Below are 17661 nucleotides of genomic sequence, written 5' to 3'. Positions count from 1 at the left end.
ATTTCTGTTCCCATCCTGAAGCAAAGTTCTTAACCTGAAGCACTATTTCTGGGTTAGCGGAGTCTGTAACCTGAAGCATATGTAACCTGAGGTACCACTGTATGTCTGACTAAGTGGATCCTAACAAACTGCTGCCAAAATAATAGCTTGCATGTGGAATCTGCTCCTGTGCCTTACTTTGATTAGCATGCCACTCCCGGCTTTTTTTGCATATCTCCCGTCCCCTTCCACAGATGACAATGGGAAGATAGCGGCCGTCCTGAAATCTATCACCCAAAGTTACTGCCTCTTTTGGATAAGGTTGCCCTTCTTAGGTTCCTAATTTCTGGGGTGTATTTTATAGCAGCTTTACCAGTCCCAAAGGCTCCTTCAGCTCCAGTTCTGCCTCTGTACAACTGAAGTTTCCCACTGTTACACTTCCACCGTTTTTACTTTATATAAACGTATTGAATAAATAACCACCCCATAAGAAAAAAAAATTGGGTGGCTCACAAAGTAAATGAAATGAAAACTTTAAAAAATGTTATAGTTCATTTTAGCCTAAAAAGTTAAAACAGAGGCTGAGATTATAAAACAAGTCTTTATTTTATTTCACAAAATTTATATATTGCTTGATATTTTTTTTGAAAAAACCCTGATTTAAAGTCATAAAAGACTTGCATGAACATCTGTGTGTACAATTAATGTTAATCCATATACACACATGTTTCCCATAACAGTTTTGTAATAGGTGAGGTTGCCTTTAGCCCAAGACAATACAGCCTTTGAATAACAGGTGGGGGGGGGGGACAGAAGAGGTGTGTTGCCTTTGCTTCCAGGAAGTTGAACCAGATGGATCTGTTGTCTGAAATAGAAGGGAACTGATGTTCCTAAAACCCAAAACTATGTTCAGCAACGTGATACATCCTTCCTGAATGCGTACCAGCCTATTTTGACTGTTTCCATAAGTTGCCTTGCTGATAGGCTAGCATGTCAAGGAAAAGACTAACTAGATTCCTGTGACCTGAAATGCTAGCTTTCACAATTGGTACTCTCAGCATGCAGAAAGGATCATAAGAGTGGTGTCTACAACTATACATTCAAAGATGTGAATTGCTGTTGTGGATTCTAGTAAGTCTTGGATGCAGATAAGAGTGTTTGGGTGTAAATTTCCAATGATTTCAAAGCATTTGGCTACCATTAAGGCTGCAACTCTGTGATGCAAGTAAAGACTTCCAAGTGGATCTATAGAATCAGGCAGTAGCACCTTGGAGGAAGATGGTGCATTGTCTCAGTTTTTACACTGCATGTGTAAAATCCCCCTTCTGGCCCCACCTACCTACCCCACTTGGAGGTGCCATCAGCAATACAAGGTGAAACGCTTTCGCACCTGGCCTGACTTGCTAAGAAATCGTAGCAGCTAGCAATTGGCCTTTTGGCATCACATGGCAGAAGGATGGAACTTCCTGGCTTCAGGCAGCTGCTTCACAAAGCTGGACGGCTGGCCGAGGTATGTAGTTGGGTAGACAAACCACATGACTACTCCAGAGGGGTTAATGACGACTGTGAAGTTATCGGCAGCCTTCAAGCCAGTGATAATTTGACCACTGTACACATCCTGTGCCTGAAACAGAAGGAATCATTGTGACAGAACATAGTTAACTCTGTGGGTATGTATATTATATACAGATAAATGAATGAACATGGATACATTGCTTTGAATATACCGGATACAGTTGCTATTTCACAGCCATGATAGCAGACAAATGGAAAAGTGCTAAAATAATCTGCAAGATGGATTTTAAAATGACAAAACTTAATTCTCCATCTCATTGTTTTGTGCCACACCTCCACCTCAAACAAACTGTGATGGTGAGTTTCCGGTTTGCATTCTACAGTGGTGCCTCGCAAGATGAAATTAATCCGTTCCGCGAGTCTCTTCGTCTTGCGGTTTTTTCGTCTTGCGAAACACAGCTATTAGCGGCTTAGTGGCTATTAACGGCTTAGCGGCTTTAAGAAAAAGGAAACAAACTCGCAAGATGTTTCGTCTTGCGAAGCAAGCCCATAGGGAAATTCGTCTTGCGGAACGACTCAAAAAACGGAAAACTCTTTCGTCTTGCGAGGCACCACTAGCTTGCTGTGCAGTAGTATTCTTGATCCTGTTGCAAATGCACAGCTCACTGGTAAAAGAAGCAGCAAGGATATGGTGACCTTTAAAAAATGTAAATTGTGGTGAAGGCTTCTCTGTGGGGCAAATGCACCATGGGTAAAGAGCTCCATGCTAATTTTAACTCCGCTATCTGCCCCAAACACAAAAGACAAACATTTGCATGGCCAAATCACAAATCTGTGCACCATGCAGAGAAGCAACACCAGTGTGGCTCCATTCAAAGCACTTATTACATTGCTGATCTGTTGTGTCTATCTACCAGGCCTACTCCAAGGTAGGCAAGGGGAAGATAAATGCTAGAGGGAAGGGCCTCAAGGTTGGAAGGCTGAGAGTGAGATTTCTCCATGGATACATGGATACGGAGACTCTTTGAGACACACCATTAACATACAGCTTCTTGAAGATGATGTGTGTGGAGTCTGCACCCCAAAGGCCTCCTTCCTCCCTCTACACAGGACAAGAAGCAGCCCTGCTGGTGTGCAAGGATAGGGACTACTCCAAGATACTGATAACTCTTGTCTTTTTCTTACCTCATACACAGCATTCTGGGTAAAATTGAAGTGGGCCAGGGACGCGGTGTAGCGATACGGCATGTCTGTCCTCCGACTGAAGAAAACCAGAGCGTTGGCTGACTGGGAAAGGGGGCGCAGGAACACCTCTATGCGAGATTTCTCCTACAAAAGCAGATTGGAGTTATGTGCCAATAACAGGAACACTCCACTGGGACACACAAGGAATTTAGGAAGCTGCCTTATACTGGATCAGGCCATTGGTCCATCTGCCTCAATATTATCTAGCTTTTCCTGGAGATGCCAGGGATCAAACACTGCAAATGGCTAAGTGGCTGGAAACGGGGGATATTGTTACCTATAGCAAACAGTGCTACCAATAGCAAACAGTGCTCAGTTAGGTCTAAATTGTAGGTCTACTTCTGCAAAATACGCTGCAGAAAAAAGTGCACAAGAGTCTAACTGCACCCTTTAAGATTATATGCCTTGGAAGAAAGTCAGGATATAAAATGAAACTACCCACATTTGGCTCAAGTTACCACACCTCCTCAGATCGAAAAGAAAAAGACAGCACTCCCAGCTCCAAGGGTTTATAGGCTATGCTTATCTATTGAGTTACAGGATCCAGTCCTTCCCTACCTGAAGGATTCTGCGTCCTTGAATTCCCAGGGGATCTTGGTTAATTTTGATCATCAATTTGTTCTGTAGAATTTCTCGTGCTTGCTCAGAAATGGTGCGGAGGTCCGTGGACATGAAAAGGGGAGCAGCCATCACAGTCCATAAGGCCATTTGGGAGCGGGACTGTTCATAGCTGAGGCCAAAGTTTCCAATGATTAGCTGCAGGACAAAGAAGGAGGTTAAAACTAAGGATGAGACTGAAGTGAAGGATGAAAGTAAAAGGAGATGATGGCTCGATTCAGAGAAGGCACTAGTTCAGTATTTGTCACCTTTGCTTGTGGGGATGCTGCTGGTCTACAACTTCCATCATCCTCAGCCAGCTTAGACAATGGTCAGGGATGATGGGAGTTGTAGTTCAACACCATCTGGGGACCTGAGGTTGAAGAACATTGCTCCAGTTCACCAAACAGAAATCAGAAAAGCTAGTTCTCTGTGATTGGGCAGACATGTTTCTTTTTTCCAGCCACCAAACCTCCGTTAAATCTATAAATATCTGGTTTAAAATCGCAATAAAATTTGCTTTGAATTGGAGGACGTGAAATATTAGTCTCTTTCAGCAGCACTTCTGTACAGCATGTTCTGAGAAATGTTGTTTTAAAAGGTAAATTGGAATATTCTGCATGATTTGTGGTGATCCTCTGTCCCCATTGCAGTCCCTGTCCCCCCAGGGCCACAGCCTGGGTCTTCCTAGCAAAAGTATCCAGGTCCGACTAATAATGGAAGATACAGGCTATACTGACGGAAGAGATGCGAATGAACCAAAGAAAAAATGGGAGTTTGTGCCCTGTGAACAGAAAGGGGTATAAGTGAAGGTAAAGTCCCCACATCTAGTCCAGGTGCTGCATGCACAGGCCACTGGGGCTATATCAGTGGCATGCAGTGAAATTTTTCATAGGGGAACAGTTAGAGCCAGAGGTGCGAGCTTGCGAAGGGCATAGGGGTCGATGCCATGTGTGTGTGATGTTGTGAAGTCCTGATGTTGCAAACATGGCAACGCGCCTCCCTAGGCCAGGCAGAAGCTTCCTGGGCTTTGGGAAAGAGGCACCAGGCGAACATTTAGGGGACTAGCATAGTTCCCTTAGTCCAATGATCGCACTGTCTGACTTGCGTTCAACCGAGCTCCTCCGACAATGATTAACGACCTGAGCCTCTGATAAGGCTCCAGGCACATTCCCCATTACGCAAAGTATACAGCAGCATGCGGAAGGACGAGACAGTATGAGCTACATGGCTAAAGACTGTTTTATTCCTAACTACGCAGACAGAAAAGAAAATACATCCTCTCTCTGTGAGAGCAGAGAGCAACTGAAAAACAAAGGAACAGGAAACCAGTAATATCACATCCGTCTCCTGTCTTCCGTGAGACTTCCAACAGCCTGGAAGCTCTGGAATGCAAAACAGTCTTGTGACTCCAAGAGCACTGCACAGTGGCAACACACCAAAACTAACACGCACGCCACTGGACTATATGCACATCACCAATTGGACATGTTTCTAAAGATGTTCTAAGATATATTTTCAGGGACCAAGTGCATAAGATCAGAAACAGCTGCCATGCACAGCATCTGGGGAACCTCACAGTTTCCTGTAAATTTTGAAGGCTCGAAAGAAAAAACCTGAAAACGGGTGGAGACTGGTAAACATTTCAGAAGCCAAAAAATCTGTATGTTTGCATGAAGATGAGAGATTTCTTGGGGGAGGGAAGTTCTGTGTCATGCAAAACTCTTTGACTCTCCACACCTTACATAATAAATGAAGCAACGTATGTTTATTTGCAAAACATTTAGAGGTGACAGAAGGGAAGGCTATAAACAACCCAGGGTAGAAGGATGGGCATTGCAGTAGACTGAAGGATTCCCAAAAAGAAACACAAAAGCCAGCTAAATCACTTAACTTACAGACTTCAGCCCTTCTACGCAAGATGTTGAGAGCAGAGGAATTCCTGCCAACAAGAGTCTCTGCTGCATCTTTCTAACTTTAGAAATCCTGAGACAGTCTCTCTCCCTCTCTCCTAGCTTTCATGTTAAGCTCCTCAACTCAACATTACCATGTCTGGGTCGTTCCAATGGCCAGGGCCAGACACTGGCTGAAGTACATCCTGATTGGCCGAGAACCAATCCACTATGGAGAGGACACTCTCCCAAGAGTCTTGTATATCACCATAGTTTCGCCAGAGATTACATATGCTTGCCAGGAGTGTGTAGTTCACCTGGAAAAAAGATGTGAAATGAGTTATTTACCAATAGAGCTGTACACTTTACCCTTTGGAGAAACAGAGGGCGAGGTGCAGTTTTTCTAGCGTTAGAAATTCTGAGACCATCTCTCTTCTAGCTTCAATGTTAACCTCCTCTGCTCAACATCACCATGTCTAGGTCACTCCAACCTGGTGCCCTCCAGATGTTTTGGACTACAATTCCCATAAGCCCCAGCCAGCACAAAAAGTATGGGGAAACTGACCACAAATAATAACATTGCACCCTGAAGCAGTACCCCAAAACAGGTGCTGCAAACTAGGATTATCAACAGACAGAAATGGTGCCAATAGATGATCCAGCCATGCTTTTTTCAACTGGCCAACTAGTCCTGCACTCTGTGGCCAACAAGAAGCCCTTGGGAAGCTCACATTGGCAGATAATGTCTCTTCTTCTTTTCCCTAATAGCTCAATGTTTCTCAAATTTGCATCTCCTGCTGTGGTTGGATTACAACTCCCATCATTCCTAACTAGCAGGAGCAGTGGTCAGGGCTGATGGGAATTGTAGTCCAAAAACAGCTTGAGACCCAAGTTTGGGAAACACTGTTCTAGTTAGTGTACTCCGCTTGGACAAAACCACTCAAAGAGAAACCACTTTTTGGCTAATTTACACTGTAAAAATAAAATGAAAAGCAGTGTGCGTGTTGGACTTAGGTCATTTACTAATCCCTGGTCAGCCATGAAGCCTACTGGATGATCTTCAGCTAGTCATCAGCTACCAGCTTAATTTACCTCACTTGGTTATTGTGAGGATAATATAGGGGGAATCAAAATGACCTATCCTGATCTTGAAGGAGACATAAACTATCATAGATGTTGTCCTGGAGGCTTTTTATTCTACCCCTCCCCTCGCCCCTGTGGTTGCCTTTGTGGATATGGAATGATGAGTCAGGAAGGACTGAGGTCTTGCTCCTTGTCAGCTGAGCTGTTTCCAGAGTGCTTCCAAAAGTGTAGCACAATGTCAGACTGGAAGTCTTGCCTGTCTCTTATCAGCTTAAGAAGCATTTGATCGGTGGCCAGTGGTGGGCATAGATTTGTGGATCCCTGCTCACTCCACCCAAATTGTCAAAATGGGATGGGAAATTTCCACTCAGAAATTCTGAACATGCTTTAAAGGACAGAGGAGGTGACCTCAGCCCCAAAGCCTCTTCAGCAAGGCCTCACCTTGGGCGGAAGTCCCCCTCGATAGGCTGGCCAGCTACAGGAATAGGCAATTGGGCGGCTTGTTGCGTTCAGAGCACTGGACATTCTAGGATAACCTTTTAGGGATAAAGAATATTCATAATTTGAAAACTGAGCAAGTTGCAAGGGAGCAGGCATGGAAACTGGAAAACAAGAAGATCTATTTGGGTTCCAAGGATAATTCTGGTAAGGTACACAATGCAGTCTCCTGTATTCTTGCCCTTGTGATTACTTGGATTCAATTGAAAGCCCACAATAAGAAACACAACATGAGGCATATTATGTTTTATATATATAACTCAGAAATCAAGTTATTTCCCTGCCCACTCCATTTTTTAAACGGAAAAAAAATGCCTTTCAGTTAGCATGTTTTTAAAGATGGCCATGATTCTGGTTTAAAAAGAATATCTAGACATAACATGATATCCAGTGTTAGTGACAGAGCAGACCCACTGAAATCAATAAACTTGTTCACTGATTTAAATGAGTCTACCCTGACAATGATTTAGATAGCACCCTTATAACACGACTGTATTAAATTCAGATTTCCTCTTAAACCAGATTATTTTTTAAAAATACCGTATTTTTTGCTCTATAAGACTCACTTTTTCCCTCCTAAAAAGTAAGGGGAAATGTGTGTGCGTCTTATGGAGCGAATGCAGGCTGTGCAGCTATCCCAGAAGCCAGAACAGCAAGAGGGATTGCTGCTTTCACTGCGCAGCGATCCCTCTTGCTGTTCTGGCTTCTGAGATTCAGAATATTTTTTTTCTTCTTTTCCTCCTCCAAAAACTAGGTGCGTCGAGGTCTGGTGCATCTTATAGAGTGAAAAATACGGTAATGAATGACACCTTGTGTAACTAACACACACACACACAGTGGTACCTCGGGTTAAAAACTTAATTCGTTCTGGAGGTCCGTTCTTAACCTGAAACTGTTCTTAACCTGAAGCACCACTTTAGCTAATGGGGCCTCCTGCTGCCGCTGCGCCACCACTACACGATTTCTGTTCTCATCCTGAAGCAAAGTTCTTAACCCAAGGTATTATTTCTGGGTTAGCAGAGTCTGTAACCTGAAGCTTATGTAACCCGAGGTACCACTGTATCTGAGAAACACACACTTCAAAAGCAGATTCAAATAATTTTTTTATCAGCAAGATCAAGCAGCCGGGGTCAGTCCAGGCCCAGGCAGGACGGAGATGGAGCACTGAAGGGGGCAGGATAAAGCGAACAGAGGCAACGAGGAAGCCTCAGTCCTTACCTTTAGCCTGCTGGAATGCTGAAGAATAGCAGCCATCCATCTTCAGCATATCCACTCCCCACTGGGCAAATGTCGAGGCATCTTGTTCAATCCGGTCCAGGGTTGTGCCAGGATACCCTTCACAAGTATGGGTGCCTAAGTCACCGTAGATGCCGAGCTTCAGCCCCCGGGCATGCACCTACGGAAAGAAAGAAGAACTTGAAAGATGGAGGGAAAACTGCCATGGACTAACTGTAACGTCGACCAGTCAAAGCAGCTGGTGTGTTGCCATGCTTGAGTGTCTTTTCCCATTTTTATTTATTTATTTATATTCTATTTCTACCCCGCTTTTCACTCAAATAAATCCCAAAGCGGCTTACAAACAAAAGATTAAAATTACATAATGAAACATCACGACGAATACAGCATAAATCGCATAAAATGCTTAACAAATCATCAGCAAAACCATCGCAAATCACAAATAAAACAATTACCCTCTATTAACAAAACAACTAAAAAAAAAGCTAAACATCAGTGTTACACCAAAAATCATACTATAGGATTCTTTTTTTAAAGAATCATGTTTAATGATTTTCCAATAAAAACATCCAATTAAATATCCAATCATAATACTTTAATTAAAAAATAAAAAAATAAAAAAATATCAAATTATAGTCCAATTTGTATTTATTAATTAAAAATCATATTATAGGATTCACAAAGTACTACAGCATTCATATCTATAAAATAATATTAACAGCATTTTTAAAAAGCAACAAAACAAACAAATACCAGTTGAATTTGTACACATGCTCTCCCCTCTGCCATGACTCATAAACTATTATTCTATTCAATGCATCAAAATACACCTGCACATAATGTTCCTGGCAGCAATTCCCTTCTGAAGGATCTTTGTGATGGAGGTGGTCAGCACAAAGACTCTCTACCCTCGCATACTTTCTGCCACTATGACACTTCCATTTTGATAACAGAAAAATGGAATACCAGATTTGCAATTTGGAGGTTAGGGGATACTCTGGAGTGTGTTTAACTATGATTAAAAATATCATTAGTTAACATAGCTACATGATCAGTGTGGGAACGATAAAATACTTGTAAAATCAGATTAGGCCCTTAAAACCTGTTTCCAGTTTTCTTAGGGAAAACACCTTAAAATTATTACACAGATGGTATAGGACTTCTTTGCAAATGTAAAAAATGTTTTATTTCCGCATCAGAAAATTCTTTGGAGGGCTTGCAATAACTTGGTTCATATTATCATTTATGGTGGACTGAATGGCAGTTAGTGCAAGATTTTTGGAATTCAATTTTGACAGAACTATTTGTAAAGAAACAATTGTTTATTGTCCAAAATTAATGTTACTGAATATTTTTGATGATACCAATGTCAAAATAATTGGCCTCATATAGGATCTTGGCAGCAGAATGTTATTACAACTCAATGAAAAACCACCCAAAAGCTTACAGTGGATGCTTGGTACCGCTCACTCTGGAATAGAGCTAATATGGAGAAAATTCCTCATAATTTCCCCATCTCTCACTCGCAGCCCATGTTCAGAGCTTATGGGACCCATATCCAGTGCTAGTTTCTGTTTCTCACTGAGCAGCTGCTGGGAGTCACAGGACTCTGTTTACATTCCAGAGACCTTGCAGTCTCACGGGAAAGGGAGACAGGATGTGACGTTAGTGGTTTCCTGTTTCCTTTGTTCCTTTGTTCAGTTGCTCTCTGCTCTCACAGGGAGAGGATGTATATTTTTTTGCTCTCTGCGTAGCTAGAAAATAAAGCATAGTAATGTAGCCCAAACCTCTTGTCTCTTCCACATGGTGTTTTGGGAACTCTGCTGGGACGACATGCCTGAGGCCTTATCAAAGGATCAGGTCGTCAATTAATCGTCGGGAGGCGATTCCGAAGATGAGCCTTATCAGCTTGGTCGAATGGAGATTCCGACATCCAGTACATGCTTTGGGGCTGTTTCGCACAGGACTTTTCTCCTATGCTCAGCGTAGCTCAGAAATGAGCATCGGAATAAAACAAGTGCTTGCTAGATCAGACCATTGGCCCATCTAGTCCAACACTGTGTTCTCATCGTGGCCAACCAGATGCCTGGTCAACCGTGGACAACTCTCCTGCCCGGTGGTTTCCAGAAACTGGAATTACTGCCTCCAACCACAGAGGGAGAATACAGTCATCATGGCTAGCAACCATTGATAACCATCCAAGTTAGGGACGGTCGCTGCCTCTTGTGGGAGTGAGTTCCACAGTTTAACTATCTGCATTCCCATGACTGCAGAAATGCAAGCACGAGCCAGGTGGGAACTGGATACAAGTAACAGCAAATATTTGTGATTTGGACAGCACCTCCCTCTGGATCCCCCTCCCATCAGATGTCAAGGAGATCAAGAACGACACAAGTCTTAGAAGACATCTAAAGGCAACCCTGTATTGGGAAGTTTTTAATGTTTGATGTTTTATTATGTTTTGTATATGTTCTGAAAGCTACCCAGAGTGGCTGGGGCAACCCAGTCAGATGGGCAGGGTATAAATAATAAAATGATGATGATGATGGGCAACTCTGCTCCTGAATCCAACAGCTGTCTGGTTCATATTCTGCTTCTCCACATGACTAGGTCTAGGGATGATGGCCCAAGCAATTGTTATTATTACCTTTCTTGCCACAATCCAGGTGGGCCCGGGAGATCAAGGATACTAGAATTAAATGAAAGCTGCTTTTGAACTGGAGGGAATGTTCTGCAGGCTACTCTGAATAAGCAAGTTGAAGCCACTGAAGGAACAGGACCTTGCTCCTTTGGGGACTCGTGATTTCACAAGTTTTTTAGTCCTCACTACTGATGGCTAGAAGGGGATTCTTGTTGATTGACTGATTGAATTTATATACCGCCCTATATCCGCAGGTCTCGGAACGGTTCACAGAATCAAATTGATATATAAAAGCACAAAATACATTCTTAAAAACCACGGATGAGAGATGCCCGGATCTTGCTTCACCATCAGGAGTTATGGATCACTCACATAATCTGCTAAGGCTTTGATGCCACTAGGGAACCTCTCAGGATCCGGAATCAGCTGCCCTGCTGAATCTCGCTGTTTTGCCATCCAGCAATCGTCTATATTGACATACACGTAGCCCAGCTCCCTCCAGCCGTCTGCTGCCAGGCGATCCGCCATGTCCATGAAGAGTTTTTCACTGCCCCACAAAGAGAAAAGCAAGTTAAAAACAACATCCAAGTGACCCTGAACTATTTGTGGCCACAGGGAACAACACGGAAGAGAACACCCACGCAGGGCTGTACAACCAAGGCAAGCATGCAGTTGCCTATTTTCACCAACAGGTGGCAGGCTTTGCCCATGAGAGCTTCCACAGCTGGACAACAAATTAAAATGGAAGTTTTGTATTGCATTTCATTATTTTTTTTTACAGTATGTACTTAATGTACAATAACAAAACTCAACTCCCTCTCCAATGGTTCTCCTAAACCCATGACACTGCCACTATTCAGTTTCCTTTTTCCCCTCTGAACACTTAACTCACAGATAACTGTACAGTGGTACCTCGGGTTACATACGCTTCAGGTTACAGACTCCGCTAACCCATAAATAGTGCTTCAGGTTAAGAACTTTGCTTCAGGATAAGAACAGAAATTGTGCAGCGGTGGCACAGCAGCAGCAGGAGGCCCCATTAGCTAAAGTGGTGCTTCAGGTTAAGAACAGTTTCAGGTTAAGTATGGACCTCCGGAACGAATTAACCCGAGGTACCACTGTACAGGCACGGTACAAAGACAGATACAAATGTTAAATTTAACAAAGCTGTTTATGTTTATTTATTACAAGATTAAGTCCCCAAGCTTCTCTGGTGATTTAAATATAGGATTGTTTCTCTAAATGAGTGTATGCTTTGTCAACTTGTTGCTGCCACTTTAAATACAAACTGCTTCTATACAACTATTAATGTTAAACTAAGACAGCTTTAGCCTGATTGTCCTTTTATCTTCTCCACCTCAGTTGTGCCTGTCATACACAATAACTGAAGGCCGTGCTGGAATCCTCTTTTCCCAACCCTTTTCTGTGGGTTTGTCTTGTTGTGCCCCGGATAGCTTCCCTCTGGCTTTCATACCAGACACCGTCTCACTGAAAAGTCTAAAGTTTCACCTAGCAAGTGAGTTATATATTCCTTCTCTCCTTCTTTAGCACACCGAGAATTTGAACATACAGATGCCAGTTCAGGCCTCAAGCAACAGTTAAACTAACTTTGTCCAGACCAGATAAAAACTTCCCACATCAAACACAATGTGCATTACAAATAAATGTGCGTTACAATGCCCACGTCAGAATACATTACACAATATTAAATCTTTATTCAAATAAACAAGATTTCTTAGCAAGCACTTGAACATAATGCTATATTATCCAGCAGTGCTCTTCCTCATGGTCAAGACCCTTCTAATGTTTACACAGAAGTAAACTCCACTCAGCAAACATCCCTCCTAATGTAAAACATAAACTCGCTGCCCTTTTATTTCTCCACATTGAACACAGCAGTGATGATGGCAGGGGGAATGTGCCTGGCCTGTGGGCCCTGTCATGAAGTAGTGATTCTGTGAGCAGGTATCGCTGGGTGGGGCCCCTCAGGCAGGTGGTGAGAATTAGTCCCCCAAGTGGGAGCAGGTGATGGGGCTGGCTGGCTGCCAGCATTCCCCAGCCCCTATAAATATTCAAGTTAACCTGCCGAGGGGAGGAGAGAACACGTCATAGATGAGACTGATGTTCTGTAGCTGGTGCCAGAGAAGGTGTCAATAAAGCCTGATAACCTGTTCGGTGCCTGTGAGTGATTAGTAGCTTGGAGGGAGGACTTGGGAAAGCGACCCCCTCCTTGACAGGCCCGTCAGAATTCATCAAGCCTTCCACCAATTTGTTTGTTTTTTAATGTAAAGTTGAAAAGTGGAGCACAGCTAGTGGGTATTCAGATGGAAGCATAAGTAAAATGGGCGGAAAGTAAAATGGGCATTCCTTGAGGCATCCTTCCTGCAAAACAGATCCAGCTTCTTTCTCCTACCCTTCCCTTGCCCCTGCCGCACATGTATAAGCTGCAGAGCTTCCAAGGCTTACCTGATGCAGTTCTGTGGATCAGTCTTGCAATCAATATTGCAACGGAATCGCTCCCATGCAAGCCACCCCATTGGAGGCGTCCTCATGAGCCCATTCTCCAGAGCCAGGGAGGTGGCGACTAAGGCCGCAAGCAGTACAGACGCTACGAGCTTCATGACTACCGATCAATAAATCAATGCTGCAGAGTGAGAGCAAATAATAGTAGTTTTCAGTAAGAAGGTTATTGAAGGTAACAGCAACCCCACTCCACAACCCTCTTCGCTTTTTGCTTCACAGCATGCTTCACTGAAATGAGCAAGTCTCCAATTAACCATGGCTTACTGTCATGTCCAAACCGGTAATTGATAGTAGACCTACTTTGAACAAGCTGAAATCTTGAGGTGCCTCAGATTGTGATTTGAGATCTTGGCTCATTTCCAAAGATGATAACCCTAGTTTCCAGGTGTAGGATGGAACACGAAACTACATTTCACTGAGACGGATCACGAAGGGATGAGGGAAGGGGAACAAAGCACTTGTGCACATCTCAGTCTATTAAGCAAAGGTGTAATTATCCGAAGACACCCCTACTTGAACAGTACAATCAGTTGTCCAACATGATCCAAACTTTACAGTACAACGCATGACTCAAAGTGCTCTCATTCCATCCAAGAGCCTCTAGCCACCACCAGCACAATGCTCTCCTGTGCTATCAGATATTATCTAGATCCCCTTCCTTTCCGATCTGCATAGCCCTTGGAGGATATAGCTGAGTGGAAGATCATTTGCCTTGCATTCAGGAGGTCCAGCATCTTCAGGTAGAGTTGTGAAAGACTCCTTGTCTGAAATCCTAGATCGCTGCTCCTAATCAATGTGGACAATACAGCGCTAGATAGAGCATTGGCCAGACCTGGTAAGAGGCAGCTTCATATGTTCCAGCCCTGCAGTTCATCGTCATATATGTCATCAAATAAATATGAGCCGCCTTCCAGTCCTACTACTCCTGAAGCGCTAAAGGCATTCCAAAGATTGAAACCACAGCACAAGGCCAAAGCGCATATTGACAAGCAGCCTTGGTCTCAAGGCCAAGCAGGTTTGTAAATGTCCATGGGAGGATTAGAGGTTAAAGAAAGGCAGGATACAGCTGTAGTCCCTCCTTGCATAGTGTCTAGTTTGTAGCTTGCAGTTTCGGGATATCTAGGCATGACCTGCCCCCGTTTCTGAAAGTTAGACAAACTTCTGCCTGCAAGCACATGACTGAGCCACAGCCCTTCTTCAGAGAAGGGCGGAGCGGGAAGTGACACAATGCAGATAATATCTGACAGTATTGGGGAGCAGTAGTAGCTAGTGGGTTCAGGATGGAACGCCCAAGTTTCAGAAAAATAGATAAACTGGCGCAACAGCTACTGAGACAGAAACTGTTTCCCAATGTTCAAGTTTTCTGGTGTGATGCCATATGGCCTAGCTGTCGTGTAGTATCATTTATGCTGCCATAGCCCTATTATGCTTGGCAGAAGAACAGGGTGCTATGCAGTTTCTATCCCGGAGCTGTTGCAGTAGCTCCCCCAGCTGTTACAATGGCTGCTACACAGCCAGGTGGTCACCTAGGTCCTAGAATGCAGATATGCCTGGGCTTCATGGAGTTTCAACCACCGCCTTTCTCAGGAGGGGAAGAGTCAGCACAGCGGAGGAGTTGGGAAGCTGCATAGCTCGTTTTACATTCCTATCAAGTCAATTACACGGGTCCTGCCTATTTGATCATCCCCAACCAGCCCAGTCCCCGTGAATGAGACCACAGCCGTCTTGCAAATATGGAAATGATAAGGAAAACTTGCACTCTTTATGAAACTCTAAAAAGTCCTGGGTTGTTTCAAGAACAAATCTGAAAAATCAGCAACATTCCTCATATCAGCTTCAATGATCCATGTTAAACAGATGATTTTTGAAAATTATCCCTTTTTCTTGTTTTTTAGTTCAGAGTTTTGCCCCCCTTATTGCAAAAACTCCAAAAGAGAGTCCATTCCTTGCCAGCCTAAGATATTTTCTGCCCCAAGCAGCCGCATCTGAAAAAGCCCAGAGATGCACTCCCAGAATTATCTGCAAAGGATCCTGGGGGTAACTTCTTTGATCTCAAGCTGCTTCAGTGCAAATAACTTCCTGGATTTCTTGTGTAGTTGGCCTGATCCTGATTATAATTTCAGTTTCAAATTAATTGAATTTGCAGCCAAAATTATGAGAGATGTTTAATCCTGATGAAAGGGATCGGACTATCACTTAGACTACTCAACCACACTGACATATGATCCAGGTAAACTCATCAACTCTAAAGAGTAGACAATGTCAAAGGTAAAAAAACTGGGGGTGGCCAAGGAGTCATGAGGTTGCTCCTGAATAAAAATAATGTCCCTGTTATCCTTTGGATAATAAACTCTGTACTCAGATAAGAAATCACCTTGAGAATCACTGTTCATGGAATGAGTTATTATTATGTTCCATCATAATGGAGGCACCATGCAGATAAAATTCATTTTAAAGAAGATCAACACTTGGAGCTTGTGCAGCTTAATTTTTTTTTATCTCTTAGCTGCTGAGGAGCAAGTGTTGTGCTTAAAACATAGCAGTGTAAATGCAAAACCATCTACTGCTAAACATCAGCTAGTCGATATTTCACTAGAGGTAGCCAGGTGGAGAAGTGGAGCCTTTCTAGAGTGTGGAACAGACTTTCCAACCTGGTGTCCTCCAGATAGTTTAGACTACAACACCCATCAGGCCCAGCCAGCATGGCTAATGGTCAGGAATGATGGGAATGGCTGGTGTGGCGCAATTACCGTAGGTGGAATTACGGAGCAGGAGGATTCATGTATTCCAATCAGCCACTGCTCAATGCAGGATCTGCAGTGCAAGAAACTACAGCAACAGCCCTAACAGAATTATCACCAGTGACAGAGCATCTACCCCTTTCCCCTGTGAAGGCAGTCAGCTCCCAAGGTTTAGCTGAAATTTACTAGCCCTGCCTTCTGGAATAATAATAATAATAATAATAATTTATTATTTATACCCCGCTCATCTGGCTGAGTTTCCCCAGCCACTCTGGGTGGCTTCCAATCAAGTGTTTAAAACAATACAGCATTAAATATTAAAAACTTCCCTAAACAGGGCTGCCTTCAGATGTCTTTTAAAAAGATAGCTGCTTATTCTGGAACAACAGAGAAGAAGTTTAGAGCAGTGTTTCCCAAACTTTTTTGGGCAACGGCACACCTGTTTACTGAAAAAAAATCTCACGGCACACCACCATTAAAGCCCCGCCCCGTGACGTCAGCGCGCAGCGTCACGCCGGGAGGGACGCACGAAAGTGAAAGTTTTTTCCCTCCCCCTTGCCGGGGAACCTCCAAGCTTTGGGGGTGGGAGGAGGCAGCAGAGCGAGGGACTGAGGGACGGCGGCAACTGAGGCGGCGGCTGTTGTGGTGGTGGCGGCGATAGCGGGCGGAGGAGGGGGCGGCGGCGGGGCTTGAGGAGCCGTCGCCGGGAGTTGCTGCTGCTGTTGTTGCTGCTGCTGCCCGGACATGCCGGCCTCCTCCTCCTCCGCTGTCTCGCGCTCCTCCCTTTTGCACGCGCTGCCCCGCCGCTCGGCACCACCACCGCGGAGCCGCCCCCGGCTCGACGCGGATCCTCGCCGCCGACGCCTCTCACCGCCCGACTCGCCCGCCTCCCTCCCACGGCACACCAGCCAATGTCTGACGGCACAGTAGTGTGCCGCGGAACACCGGTTGGGAAACACTGGTTTAGAGTACAGACAACAAACTATTACACAACCATAAGAGTTTGAACACGCACACACTACTTGGCTATTACTATTCTAGGTGGGTCAAGAGGATGCAGAAGTCAGCCTGTATTTCAGATGTCACTTCATGAGATCTTACAGCAGCCTTTCCCAACCTGGTGCCCTCCAGATGTTCGGAGGACTGTGCTGGCTGGAAATAATAGGAGTTGTAGCCCTAATCATCTGGCGGGCGCTATGTTGGGGAAGGCTGCCTGGCAAGATCTTTCCCAAAATGCAGTTAAGAACTTTGCTAAAGGCAAAGCGATGCATTGACTTGGGGGGGGGGGGAGAGCATAACTACGGCATTATTGGCTGTTCACACTTTGTGTTGTTCCTTGTCACGTTCTGGAGACAAGATTCTGATCGCAGAGAAGAGAGACATTTCATTCTCAAGAGAAAAGGGTAATCCCGCTAACCTCTTCCTTCCCCTGCTCAGCTTCCTTGTCTCCCAGCCGGGGATCCCCAGCAAAACATTCACCTCTCCAAGCCGCCAGACAACGACTCCCGGTCAAATCCCGCGCTTACCATGCACGACTGCGAGCCACACTTGAGCATAGACGACCACACCAGCTGCAAGGACGAAGGCTCAGGAGAGGCTGCTGCAAACCCCGTGCTTCCTGCTTTCTACTGGTCACATGGCCAGCTGGCCAGCTTTGCGAGCCTCCTGATCTGAGTCCTATTAGCACCGAGGCTTGTTGGCTGCAAGCGAA

The 17661-nt window shown here is 44.4% G+C and overlaps 1 protein-coding gene across 1 annotated transcript; it reads right to left on the bottom strand.

The window, feature by feature from the left end:
- Positions 1 to 1150: 1150 nt before the first annotated feature.
- NAGA (alpha-N-acetylgalactosaminidase) lies at positions 1151 to 17631 on the bottom strand. Its single transcript, XM_081928688.1, has 9 exons — positions 17477 to 17631; positions 13153 to 13330; positions 11059 to 11233; positions 8028 to 8205; positions 6753 to 6847; positions 5384 to 5545; positions 3298 to 3495; positions 2680 to 2823; positions 1151 to 1603 (listed from the first exon to the last, which is right to left on the bottom strand). The coding sequence occupies exons 2-9, from the start codon at positions 13305 to 13307 to the stop codon at positions 1421 to 1423; spliced, it is 1290 nt and encodes a 429-aa protein (XP_081784814.1). The 5' UTR covers positions 13308 to 13330; positions 17477 to 17631; the 3' UTR covers positions 1151 to 1420.
- Between the last annotated feature and the right edge of the window lie 30 nt (positions 17632 to 17661).

The sequence above is a fragment of the Podarcis melisellensis genome (assembly GCF_964234715.1).
Source record: "Podarcis melisellensis genome assembly, chromosome: 10".
Taxonomy (NCBI): Eukaryota; Metazoa; Chordata; class Lepidosauria; order Squamata; family Lacertidae; genus Podarcis; species Podarcis melisellensis.
The sequence above is the reverse complement of the archived record's forward strand: the minus strand, read 5'-3'. Positions and strand labels throughout refer to the sequence as shown.